Here is a 13845-nt window from a genome sequence, read left to right as displayed (position 1 = left end):
TTCCATTAACAAGCCCAAGTCTCACATAGAACCCTCTCAGCATAGGGGCAGTACTGGACACTACAGTGAGTCAAGCCTTCCTTCTACCTCAAAGGATTCTGGACACTCAGGCTATGATTACGATTTTACAGAATGGAGGAATAGTTCCAGTTCTGAAGGTGTTGCGCCTGCTAGGTCTGCTAGCCTTTTGCATTCTGTTGATCACTCATGCGCACTGGCACATAAGGGTCCTCCAGTGGTGCCTCCATAGCCAGTGGTTTCAGCACAATGGGGATCTTCCAGCATCTGTCAAAATCTCCAGAGACTCTGCGGTGGATCTTCAGTGGTGAGGTGTGTACAGCAATCTATCTCACTGTGAGATGTTTTACCCTCCTGTGGATCTGGAAATCAACGGGCTTTGGTCTCCAGAGGAACAGTTGTATCATATAAATCTGATCTAATTGCAGGTGAAATATCTGGCTCTTAAGGCCTTTCTCAATCCCATCCGTGGTCAGTACATACAAGTCTTGACAGACACCATGACAGCAATGTGGTACATTCACAAGCAAGGGGGAGCAGGGTTGTCTCTTCTCTGCAGAGAAGCTCGTTGACTCTGATCCTGGACTCAGGATCATCAGATTTGAGTGACTGCACATTACTTGGCTGGAGTTCTGAACTAGCATGTGGACAGTCGGAAATAGGAAATACTGATATGAAAAAAAAAAATTTTTGCAAACATTCTTCACAATAATACATTTCTTAAAAAACAAACAAAAATAAAAGAAAGATTAAATTGGGTATCCAATAAAATAATTGACACATTGTTAAGAGAGCATAAGAAAAGGAACAAGAGTAATGATAAAATATACAGCAATTGTACAGTTCTTACACCTTTTTACTTATCAAGATGTGAAATCTTATGGCCTTAATGCTTGGAAGGGAAGCATGTCTGCCATTGGGGATGCCCAAGTCTTTAAATGCTAGATGAAGCAGAGAGTCACCGTACTTGTCTTGTCAGACTATTTCTTAGTATTAAATTAATTTTGCTCATTTAGATGCTACAACTACTGAGGAAACATCCTTAATGGATAAATATGGAGCTTGCTTCAAAGAGCAGCACCTCCAAACATACCATAAAATTAAAATATTCTTCTCCCAATACCATTATTTAACATACAAGTTGTGTTTTTACAAATGATTTAATTATTGATCTTTAGTACCTTCATCATGCACCACACACCCACTGTGGCGGTTCACATCTGATACCTTACAACCTCAGGGTCTCTCTCGGATATTCCTATAATTGTGTGTTCCCATTAGTACTCTATATCATCTTTACATTTATTGAACACAAAGAAAAAGATTACAGGTAAACAAACACTGGCAAATCCAATAAGGCGAGCATTGACTGCCAGCCTAATGGCATTTTCCTATGCTTGCGTTTTTAAATATTATTGTTAAACCTTTTTATAAAACCACTAAAACATCCACATGTCGACTTGTGGGCGTTTTTGACTTTTTTTGCAATAAAGGTTTAGAGAAACATCCAAAGAGGGCTACCCAGGACTGCCGTGTACATGGGTGCACTTGCATGCACACGCATCCGCAACCTTCTTTGAGTGAGTTAAAATGCCGTTCTTATGAAGATGTTTGCAAATGTTTATGTGATATGTGGTGCACTGAAAGAGGCTGTAAGGGCCTAATAGCAGCTTTTTGGAAGATCTCTAACCCTCGCAAAGTTATTTAAAAAACACATGGGGCCACCAATTCTAGCCAGTGAATGGAAGTACTTTCTTGATGGCAGTGCACTTTGTGAACAAGCAGAATAGTATCACTGAAGAAGAAGAGAGCCAGCGGCCAAAGTGGATTTACCCAATCCCTTATGCGGTATGCTGTGGAGGATGGAATCAAACATATATAACGCTACGCCAGACTGATAGGGAAAGGTGGCTGCAGGTGCCATATACAATGCAAATATAATGTAACAAAATCAAAGGCTCTTGGCCTACACCGACCTAAAAACAGTGTAAAGTTTCAAGACCCACTGCAATGGGCCTTAGTCACCTGCCGGAAAAAAAAACGTACTCCTATTGATGCATCGCTATATTTGGAGTAAATTGGTGATGTATTGCGAATTCATAATTAATTCATGGAGTACTGGTGCGAATATCATTCAGGTGCACAATCATTTAAATGTATGGATAAGCTGCAGTTGCGTGTTTGCAATTTAGAACTATGTTTTTTGTTTCTCCAGGCGGAATATTTTTCCCTGTGTACAAACCCTTTCCTGTAGATTCACTTGAATGTGGGGGGTGTTCTTTATAGGAGCAAATACAGAAGTGTGTTCCCGGTGTAAATTATACCTAAAGGGTTTTGGTAAATGCCCACAAAAATGAAAGTTTATGTTGGTTCACCAGCTTTTTTTCGTAGATCCATCTAGGAATGGCCACAAACTTGCCTCAGAGAGCAGGTTTATTTGTGGAATTTCCTTGTGGGAAAATCACTTTTACATTGGCAGAATTACACTTTCCTGATTCTGTGAATCAAGAATAGGGAAAATTGCCAATAGTGATCCGTGCCATATATCTGCTACTCCTTAACCAAATCATAAAACAGACGTTTCATGTATTTTATTTGACTTCTTAAATTTCATACGTAAAGTCGAGATTTTTAGCGTTGTGTATGCGTACTAACAAGGTAATATGTTTGTTTCACATACTTTAGGTGATTTTGTATTCGGAAGGGTTCGAATCCAGTAAGGTTCTTGCGCGGAAGATGACTCAAATGTATAAGCTTTGCAGCGAGCAGCTCTCACAGCAAGACCACTATGATTTTGGCATGAGGGCAGTGAAATCTGTTCTAGTAATGGCCGGGTAAGTGCGTGGTACGATTATTTGCATATGTTTTACATACGATAAAAATACTATTGAATTTGTTTTTTAATAATTTATTGGCATCGAAAGGCAAACCGCTAAGGGTAGGCTACGCACTGACATTATAACTCTCTTTCAATTATGTTGACTCTTCTTAACCCTGTCTTCTAACCTGGTCCATTATTTTCTCCTCCTTCCCACTCCCATTAGTATTCAGTCGCCAATATCCAAATCCTCTGAATGAGGACAAGCAAAAGCTATAGTTCTTTTTAAGTACAAGTTTTGTAATGGGGGCCGTTTTTTCAGTTTTCTTTTGACCAAAACATAGTCCTTCTTCAAACAGTGCAGTATCCAATCACGAGATTTTTATATTCCCCTGCACACACTTTTACAGAGGCTCGTAGAAATCTGGGTATCTAAACATTGTCATTTTATCCCAGTAGGGGGGATCCTGTGTGGGTTTCCTCTTTCAATCTACCATAAGTATATGCAATTCCACTGCCCCCCGTATCTGTGTTTGGCTTTCCCTGTCATCATCTTTTTTAATAAACAAAAGGTATTGATTTTTGTAAACGAAATGCAATGTCAAGATATAAAAAAGACAATTGCTGCCCTATCATTACCACACCTCTCTGCCCGTCTGCAAGTCCCCAACGGATCATGGAGGAGCCTGGCTCCTTGCCGACGCGGCCCCAGGCGCAGTTGCCAAGCCATCATACTCCCACTATTTGCCCCAAATTTTATGCAACTTTTGGGGAAATCCTCTAGCTATGTAATTCGATTCCTCCTGTATGGCACACCAGTCCATGCCATTCGCCACACTGCCAACCTTGGAGACTGTAGAGATTTCTAATTTCTTGCTATGTCTCTCTTGGCCACTGGTGTTGCTAGTCTGACCAGTATCCTATCGCCCCTCATGCCCCCAAGCTCATCCATAAGACACTGTAGGGCTACTTTTGATGTAAGGGCGATGAGTCTAGCTAGAATTCCAGTTTGGGACCGGCCAACTTATCTCCAGTAATGTGCGATCATGGGGCCCTCCATACTATATGAAAGAAATTGGCCCCTGGGAAGGAGCAAAGGGCACAGTTGGGTTCGGGGAGAATGACTGCATGCCGGAGTCTTTATGACATCATGTAGTTTAAGTGCAAGTAGTGCATCTGGATTATCTTCAGCCGTGTTGAAATAGCAAGTACTGGTGGGGGGGACATATATGCGTTCCGCCATTCTGCGTCTTTCAGGTCTTCCACCCATCACTCCCATGTACACTAGGGCTGATCCAGTGCCTCAGGAGCCTTACAAACTAAAGAGCTGTAGAGTTGAGAGATCCCCGGCCCATATTGTCCGTCTCTTCCTGGGGACTAAACTCAGGTGAGTCAGTTAAGTGTGCCCGATAGTATCCAAGTGTATGTCTTACCTGCAAGTATTTATGACGTTAGGTGTGGGAAAGTTTAAAGTGGGTCTGTAGGCCTTGAAAAGAGTACATGTGGAAGCACCACCATACTTCCCCGAGGACTGTGACCCCAATCAGACTCAAGTGTTAAAACCCCCTCCAGTCGTGTTGTGCGTTCCAGCCAGAAAACCCTCCAGAGGGGAGTTGGTTGGATCAATTTCTTATCCCACCCTATAAATCTGTTGGTCACCTGACACACCATAAAAACCTTTCTGGTGATCTCTGGGACACAGAGGGGAATAGGCCGACCATAGAGGTAGTGCATAACCCAATACAACCTCAGCGGGCTACCTTGAGCTGGTACGTTGGGTCACTCCAGCCCCCGGTAATCCAATCATTGATAACTAGAAGTTGGGATGCCCAGTAGTACAGCCAGATGTCCACGGCTACCAGACCACCATTGTAAATGGAATAGCAACATTTAGTAAGGACTATGCATGGGGACTGGTCCCTCCAAAGAAAAAAACAAAGTCTTGCTGCAACATCAGCAAGCCAGGTGTTAGGGATATAGAGCAGGAGGTTTTGAAATGTATATGTCGAGATGGGTTGAAACACAAGAGGAGAGTGTCCGGAGTGACTCAACCCCACACAAGCTCCCGTTTTAACTAGAAAACCGTAAATACACAAAAGGTGTGGGGGTGTAGCTGGAGGAAACTAGACTATTAGGCCCTGTTCAGGAAGCGCTAGTTGGGCGTGTATTCTCCAGGTAGGGCAATGGGTGTGGAGAGTGGCTGTGCCTTAGAGGGAGTTCCCTTTACGGACTGGGTGGTCTCACACACATTATATGTCATGCTTTATCATTTGACCACCTAGCGCCACCCAGGTAAGATGATACTACCTGGGCGGACTCAACCTCGTTGTTAAAAGAACAGTTGAGGGAGTGCTGAAATTAGATTTAACTGGATAGTACAAGGGATACAGATAAAGAATTGGTGAATAATAATATTACCTTACAAATCACCTGTTTCGCTTGGGGATTTTTTAATGTAGGTGTCCGTAGGTAAGAATAAAAACCAGGTTAGGGACTCCTTTGAGAATGATGACTCAAGGAGTCTGAAAGTAAGGGACCAACATGTTTCTGTCCTCACTAAGAGCTGGAAGGTCTGGGCATTCATCAGGATCGGGGATCCCTATAGGAGAAGGAGCATGAATGCATGCTCGATAATATGGAAAGTGCTCAAATTGAATAAATATATGTTGGGCCTACCTGAACATTTTGTTTTGGGAGAGGCCCTGTGAGAAAAGGCGGTTAACCTCTGGTCTGGAAGATAACGGAAGGGGGTTGCACCTTATAGTCACACTAACTCCAAAGGATGCAACCGGTGGAAGCACCTACGGTCCGTATTCCAGCCGCTTGAGATCAGGATGTCTGCAGGGGCGATGGTATGCCCCCGACCTCCTGGAACACCTCTTGGCTCTTCCTGGTGGACACAGAAACCCCGGCAGGTGTCCCAAAAGGAAAGGGAGAGTGGAAGAGAAAGAGACAAAATACTGCCATGTCTTGCCGGTCCAGCCAGGCACCCTGTATCTCCGGGGGTGGGCGCAGGTAGTTGTTGACAGAGTGATAGTAGAGTTAGTGCACTCAACTTCCTTGAAACTGAATCTCTCTTTCTGATATGGGCACGGTAGCGGTAGAAGAACACCGGGATGCTCCAGCACTTTTCTTGGATAATAATAACTGTTGGCACAATTATTAACACTGCATTACCAAAAACCCAAACTGAATACCGTAACAAGAAGTACTGCGACACTAGGGCTGGCTTCATGGAGATTCACTGTTGCACACTACAATTAGAACTGTGGTTGCACTTATCATGCACAAGAAAGACAAACAAGGGCATTAATTATATCACGTATAACTTTCCTGCATGCATAGGGTAAAACTAAAAGGAACAAAAACAATCCAAGAAATACAAGTGTCAACTCTTGGTTTAAACAGTTAGGGTGGCACAGTTTGGTTTGGTTTCACTGTGTGTGTGAAAAGCCCTTCAAAAGCTAATTCCTCAAACCTGAAACACAGGCATGAATGACACAATTTAAATCCAAGAGTTATGCTATTAGAGAAAGAAAAGTCACATAAATGCTCTTTTAAAATTGCACTGTCACTTTTTGTAGTACTTGAGCTCAAGCAGATTTCCTGAAGCACATTTAAGCAAGTAACTACAATAATAATGTAGAATGTTCAGAAATGCATTTGTCTCTTCAAGATAAGCACTTTGCCAAAATATGAGGTCTGAAATACACCAGCTGTTCTAGGAAAGCATGGCGCTCAAAGAACAAACTACCTGGAGAATACTAGTCACTTAGCTGCAGTCTTTTCCGGAGTGCTGGAGGAATGCCTGGTGTCAGCTGGTACAGGAACGAAGAAAAGAATTGCCTCAAAAGTCCTGAATATGAGGATGACAGCAGGGGCTGGACTGCCAAATCAGATGCTGAGATAAGGAAGCAAAACAAAGCTAAGTAGGGAGGCATGATTCACTCTGCTCTGCTATTTATAGCCAATCAGGAAAGCGGTTGAGTTTCCACATGTGGATGAGTCACCACACCCAATAAGAAGCACTTGTCTACACCACACCCAATTAGAAGCACATGTCTACACCTGCTCACATTAGCAAACAAGCATTGGTAAAACAAGCATTGATAAGATCCCACAGCACATTATGTTTATTTAGAAACATGAAGGTTTAACCAAGAACAGAGATATGATTTAACCCTAATCCCTGGGGATGCTGACAGATAACGCAGGAGGCACCTTGGGGATTCCTGACAGTATACAGGAAGCGGGGAAATATCTTTTTTATAAGTGTGACCCGGCCCAGGGGTTAAGGTGAAGGGTAGAGCAGGTGTTAGACTAGATTTAGTTGCCTGGTGAGGGGGGCAAATTTAAAGCTGCACGTAAGCTCCGACATCGTTGCTTTATGCACTTCCTGATATTTGAAGCTGATGCGACAGATTGATATATTACACTGCCATTCAAGCACAGCTTTAGCTTCCCACAAAGGAACTAAAAATGATTTGCCACGATTTACCTGGAGCCCTGAGGCATCCTCAAATAGGTGGTGAATACCCAGCGAATGTGGGCCAGACGTCAGTGGGTCGGCAAGAAAAAGAAGAACGTTGTCTGCATAATGACGATTCTGCCTTCCATTGTCTTATTCCATCTTCCTCTCATCATAACACCGAATTATGCTGGCCAGAGGTTCTATAGCCAGGATGAAGAGGAGTGGGGAGAAAAGCAGCCCTGCCTAGTTCCCTGCCTGATTGGAAATGTGGGCAACAGCACCCCATTAATGAGGATCTGCGCCGAGTGTTCTGAGTACAAGAGTATAATCAAATTGCGAAAGATGGGTTCAAAACCCATGTAGCGCAACATTGATTTGAGATAGCCCCAGTTCACTGTGTTGAAGGTCTTATCGAAGTCCATGAGTAGCAAGGCTAACAATTTTCCATTGTCATATACATGAGCCAGGACTTGTGGACACGTTGGATACAACGCCTAGTGCTGGGGTTGGGCATAAAACCACATTGGTTTCAGTGAACTAGGGTGTTGAGGACCTGCTGCAAACCTATTTGCCAAGATCTTGGCATAAACCTTGATATCAGTATTATTCAGGTAAATAGGATGATAGGAGGCACAGCTGGTCGCCGTATGGTGCAATATAGAGATGACCACGATAGTTGCCAAGTCAAGGTCCAGAGGAAAAGAGCCACCTTTCCCCCTCCTCCTGTTAAAATCAAAGTAGATGTGGGGCAACAATATCTCAGAGTTTAGAGTAATATTCAAGTGGGACACCATCTGGGCCAGAGGTCTTCCCCGGGTTCACATCTCGAAATTACAGCAAGTACTTCATCCTCAGCAACGGAAGACTCAAGATTTGCAGGCTGGACCTGGGTGAGATGATAGAGAGGGATGTCAGGCAAAAAAGGATGGGCAAGTTTGTGAGCAGGTCTCGCCGACGGGTGTAAAGTTGTTCGTAGTAATCTGCAAATACACCTGCAATTATCTTTTGGGTATTGAGTTCCCCGTCGAGTCATCAATGGAAAAGATAAGCTGGGAGCTTGCGTTTCTGGTGGCTAACCTGTATAGGAGCTTACCACTTTTATCACCATGCTCATAAACCAACTGAATAGATGCATGTCAGAATTGGTGGCCCTCATGAAACGCAAGTTGATGCAGGAAGCCCCTATTGATTTCTAGCTTACAACTGAGAGATTAAGTTGCATTCTCCGCCACAGCAGTCTCCAGTTGAAGTATTCAGTGCGCAAACTCCGTCATACAGTGGTATCTGTCCCTTTCCACATGTTTAAGGTATTGTTTGACCTCCTTTCCCGGACTGTAGCTTTGCCTGTCGCCCATATGGTGCCTGCCTCACATACGTCCCTTCATTAACCTCAAAGTAGGAGCATAGCTCGTCCGACAAGTGGCTGAGGAGCTTATCATCTGTGAGGAACCAGACATTAAGACACCACATGGGTCTTTCAAGTTGTGCTGTAACTCCTATCCAAACCAGCAGGGGTGGATGGTCCAAGATCCTGAGAGGGAGGATATTAGCAGACGATGTGGTTGTCACATCAGTGGCAGGGGGGAATATGTGGTCAATACAGGATAGGGTTGTCGTAGATGCAGAATTGTGGGTATATGCCCTCTCTCCCAGATACAACACCCACCAGATATTGCTTAGTCCTAGGGAGTTTACCAGCAAGTGAGAGCCCTGCACAGCTCCCTGTAATAGCACAAGGGGGGCAGAGACATCCATGTCCGTATCTAGGGTAGCATTGTAGTCCCCCCCGAGAAGTGATATCCCAGATGGCAGTGCAGCCATCACCCCTGTGATCTCCTTGAGAGTTTGTGCAAAAGAGGGGGAACATAGATACTTAGGATGTTGTGAGGTTTCCCTTCCAGTGTCGCATCCCCCCATATAATGGCCCTGCGACACACAGATGATCTGTGTCACTACCAAGGGAAAGTGTTTATAAATTGGTATCACTGCCCCCCTGAGGCCCTACCAAAACCTGAGTGAAAAACCCAGTCATACCCGAAACAGCATAGGAAGGGGCAGAGAGAGCCCATAAGGTAGGCTTCTTGCTATAGTGCAATGCCTGGTTGGTGATGCGTAAGGAATCTCAAGACCATCATGCGTTTGATACGGTCTAGAAGGTGTATGACATTTCATGAGAAAAGACTGAATTCAGCCATGGGGCCGATGTGAGGGGTCAGCAAAGTGTGGGTGGGTCTGCATTAGGAACTGTAGTACGCAGTACAAGGTATGTGTGGAAACAATTCTAACCAACAAACAGACAACAAAGGTGACATAAAACCAAAGAACACCCCCTAACAGTAACTACCCCCCTCCCCACAATTCCACCCTAGAAGCATCTGTCGCCCAACATCCCTCAACAGAGTAATTGGACCACATAACGGTGTATTCAAGGTGAACCACTTGCTATGCAGGGTTCTTTGTTAGTAGTCAAAACACGCCTGGGATCAGTAGCAGTAGGTCAGGAGTAAACAGAATATTGTCTTTACATTCCCACCTCACAAATCTTCATCTCGAGGGCTTCTCTGGAGGTTTTGATGGCCTGCAGGTTTTGAGGTACATCGGATGCGACATGGGGTTTTCAACCCTGGTCACCGGCCGTCTGCTTTCTGGTAGAGTGAGAGGGGAAAGTAGTAAGTTGATCTATTTGTGAATGCGCCCCCACCTTTTGAACTTTCTCCTTCCCCATATTGCTGCTGATAGGATGATTCCCACCTTCTCGAAAACAGGGGGGAAAAGTAGCTCACAGCAGAACTAGATCTTGGGAGCCCCAACAGCTCTAGCTTACCCCTGGACCAGCTTAAGCCCCAAAGCTCCAAGGGGAGGCCATAGGCCCTGATTCTGATTCTCATCCGGCGTGCCTCAGAGATCCAGCTGAAGCAGTAACAGCAGCTGAGGTGGAGTCCAGCAATCACAGGGAGATATCTCCTAAGGCCTTAGCTCAGAATCTATGTATGAGGCGGAAATGAAGGTCCACTCTGAGCTGCCATACAGCAGTAGGCCCCACCTTCAATAGGCTCCACAACAGGCATGGGAGGGGGCAGCAGGCAGCAACCCACAATCCTGCTTACCTCACAAATCCAGTGGAGGCAGCATAAGCAACCAAGAGGGGGGCTCAGCAGCCACAGTACAGGCTTAGTAGGGGGTCAGATTTCACAAATATGCCAGCAGCCTGGCAATAGAGGGGCTTCCAGCTGCCCCCTCCGAGAGCGTTGGGTAGTTCTGGGCCGGAGGCTGAGTTGTGGTGAGTTGTTCCTGAAGTGGGTCCAGGGCTTTGGGCGCAGGCTGTATGGACCTCTTGAGCCCAAGGCCAAGCCAGGGAGGAGTCCCCCTGTCCAATGAGTGTGCGGACTCATGGAGTCTCGCCGCACCTACAGGGGGTCCAATCCCTCCTTCGTGATCATCATATATGTGGGCTCCCACTGGGGGCAGAATAGAGGTGGGATACTGGACCTCCAAATGTAGTTTGTAGGCCGCGAGCGGTGCCTTCACTCCAGAGCCGCACGACCAGCCCAGGGCTCCATGTCATTATCTTATCAACATTGCTTAAATGAAAGATGATCTGTTTCACCAGTGTTTGGTGTGTTAGCTATCCCCTTGCTGATTGTCTGCCAGTTTATTAGCTAAACCCCCAGAGCACATCGCTGGTCAGGGATTGGACCTTGCAACCTTCTAAGACCCTGAAGTGGTTGGTTGTCAGGATCATTGCTGTGGGTATTACATGAAGGGAACTCTGGGCAGGTTTCTTATGACACTCCCCATGAGGTGGAAGACTGCAACAAATGTCTGCAAAAATGTCACAGTAGCCTGGGAGGGGGAAAACGTCCTTACGCGAAAGTGTAATTTTCCAACGGACTCCATGCTCTGAAGGTGGGGTAATGTGTGTTAGTACCAAGGCAGTTCACATAAATGTTTGTTCATCTTGTTATTGTCTGCAAAACTCTGTGTTAGTCAAATAACCTAATTTGGGGTCTAATAAAATGCTTTGTTACTTTGGTGGTGTGTGATTGTGTAAAAGGCTTGCTATTTCTTTCGGTTATCCTTAGTTTATATACCATAGAGAAACTTTTATCAAACTTATTTGAATTAATGCAAAATGCTTGAAGGTCATCAGCCTTGTAATTAGGTTGCTGGTTCAATGCAGCGATTCTATAGATAATTCAAGTTGACAGAGTTTTGTTGATTAGACACAAATAAACCGTTACCTGGTGTTAAGTCCAGTATCTTCCTATGTCGAGCCAGTGTGTGTTAGTACAGCACTTTCTAGCATAGAAAGTGTGTCCTTTATCTATGACACTTTCTAGCTGCATCTCCCCCTGTCTTTGTCTCCCCCTGTCTGTCTCCATGATTGTGCATCTCTTGTGTCCCAAGCATTTCACAACGAAAAACATTTTTTATTTTGAGTAACTAATGTCAGCTTCTCCAAAAGAAACCTGTTGTTTTCATGAAAAATATAATATTTTTCCTGGAATACCGTATTTTAATGTTTTAGTAAATGCTCAAACATCAGGGGATGTAATCCATGACCCCGCTTTATGTCCGTGCTCAGGCACAGAAAGGTGTCATGCACCAATTGTCAATAAAAATGCATTTTCTACATCAGCCAACCTGTTTTGGTCGCTGTACTAGTTACTGGGTTGAGGTGCAGCCAGCATAGTTCAAAAACACGGAATGGAGTTTAGTTCCTTGTTTTTGAGCTTTTGTCTGCAGCATCTGCAGGAATTCCCTAGTTAGTACTTGGATTGTAGGGAGACAAGGTTCAGTAACTATGAATACATGGCTCATTGTATACCTTGCACAGGCACAGCACGGTTTTACCATACTGCTGATCTAGTCAATTTCACCAAGAACTCACATGTACTACTGTCACAAGAGTAGATTCTGCCTTTCTTGCCCATCTATACTCCCCATCAGATACCAGTGTTGGCCATGATAACTCAGTGATGCACACCATTATACCAATGCCAACATTACCCAGTGGATAACCATAATTACATCTAAACCAACTACAACACGGCCACCATAGGAGCCATTATACCAGGCATAGCAAGAAGGGTCACAGCACGCCAAGAACTGTATATTATTATGACAGCTACAGCTAGGATTGCACCAGGGATAGGCTGAATGTTGTCCAAAATAAATATATATATAGCTCGAATGTCACCAAAATCGCCCACTTTAAAGTGAGGATGGCCCATTATTATATCGAGGATAGAGTTGCTGAAATTGTATGCTGAGAGTTTTCTGATTTCAAAATCACGAAGTGTGTATTTTGCATTGTTAATGCTTTCATAACTGATCGAACATTCTTTAACATGGGAACAATTTTATGATTTCTAACCTAGGTCATTGAAGCGAGAGAACCCGAATCTAAATGAAGACGTGGTTTTGATTAGAGCTTTACGAGATTCTAACCTTCCAAAATTCCTTACTGATGATGCTGTTCTCTTTAGGTAATGTGTTTTTCTTTTCTTTGATTTTCATTTGTTACATCAAAATGATATCGGGGAATCACTATGTGAATCTTTCAAGGAAATCTGAATACCTAAATACATCTTTGTGGATTCTGAAGCAAGGCACTTAATAGTTCTCTGAGGTACTCTTAAGGTTAAGTATGATTTACAAGTTATGAATGGCTCCGCAGCCCTTCACTCGAACAACAGCCGTGAAAATTATAACTCACACGCCAAATGCAGTTCCTATGGCCTCGGTGTCCGTTTCCACTGAACCTGTGCGCACGATCCTTCAAGACCGATGCTTTTTTCTACCACTCACCACTTCCACAAGTGACCCAGTATACGGACATATGCAAAGCTTGTTTTCATTAGCAACACCCCTTGAGGATGTTTGATGTAACCTTTTTGAAAATTAAACCCAAGTTTTAGTATTTCAGATGAAGTAAATGTTTCCAAAGTTTGTTTTCATCAACAATACAGAATACGTCTCTTAGATCCAGTGGTTGATGCACACAGTCCTCATAGACAATAAAGGGAATCCTGTATCTAAGTGGCGAGGGCCTGGCTACAGCAATATTGTAGCACGATTTCTAGCAGAGCCATGAACCGTGACAAAAGTTAACCTTAATAATCCAACATGGTCTCCCTAACCTTAATAATACAACATGGCCGCCGTATCTGTAGAGCACTTCATATTTTAGCCTGCTGGGAATCATAGTTCACATTCAGTGTGCTGCTGTGCAGGGCATCCTTACTGCATGCACAGCTTCTGTCCATACCGCACCAGCACTATGCAATCATCATGACCTTCCCATGATTGTAAGACACCCAGCATAGCAGGATCGACACCTCTCATCCACGTGCATGGGCCACACAGAGGAAGCGGAACCATCAGCACCACTTGCTGCCAGTGACAATATTCATCCCAATACATAAGAACAGCATGTTAGTAAATAACAACATATACTCAAACCAAAAAATAAAACTACCTTTAAAGTAATCTTTCATAATGTTAATGGTAATTTGTAACATCATCTCTAAAACTA

General features: G+C 44.1%; 1 protein-coding gene across 2 annotated transcripts in view; it reads left to right on the top strand.

The window, feature by feature from the left end:
• DNAH6 (dynein axonemal heavy chain 6) overlaps positions 1-13845 on the top strand; it is a 1211389-nt gene that overhangs the window by 469052 nt on the left and 728492 nt on the right. For both annotated transcript variants that reach the window (XM_069236637.1, XM_069236634.1), the window contains exons 32-33: positions 2704-2852; positions 12689-12796. In XM_069236637.1, the coding sequence (XP_069092738.1) occupies positions 2704-2852; positions 12689-12796 (257 nt within the window). The remainder of the gene's footprint in view (positions 1-2703; positions 2853-12688; positions 12797-13845) is intronic.

This window comes from Pleurodeles waltl, chromosome 1_2 (assembly GCF_031143425.1).
Source record: "Pleurodeles waltl isolate 20211129_DDA chromosome 1_2, aPleWal1.hap1.20221129, whole genome shotgun sequence".
In the NCBI taxonomy this organism is placed as follows: Eukaryota; Metazoa; Chordata; class Amphibia; order Caudata; family Salamandridae; genus Pleurodeles; species Pleurodeles waltl.
Note: the sequence above shows the minus strand (reverse complement) of the source record. Positions and strands in the feature narration are given on the sequence as shown.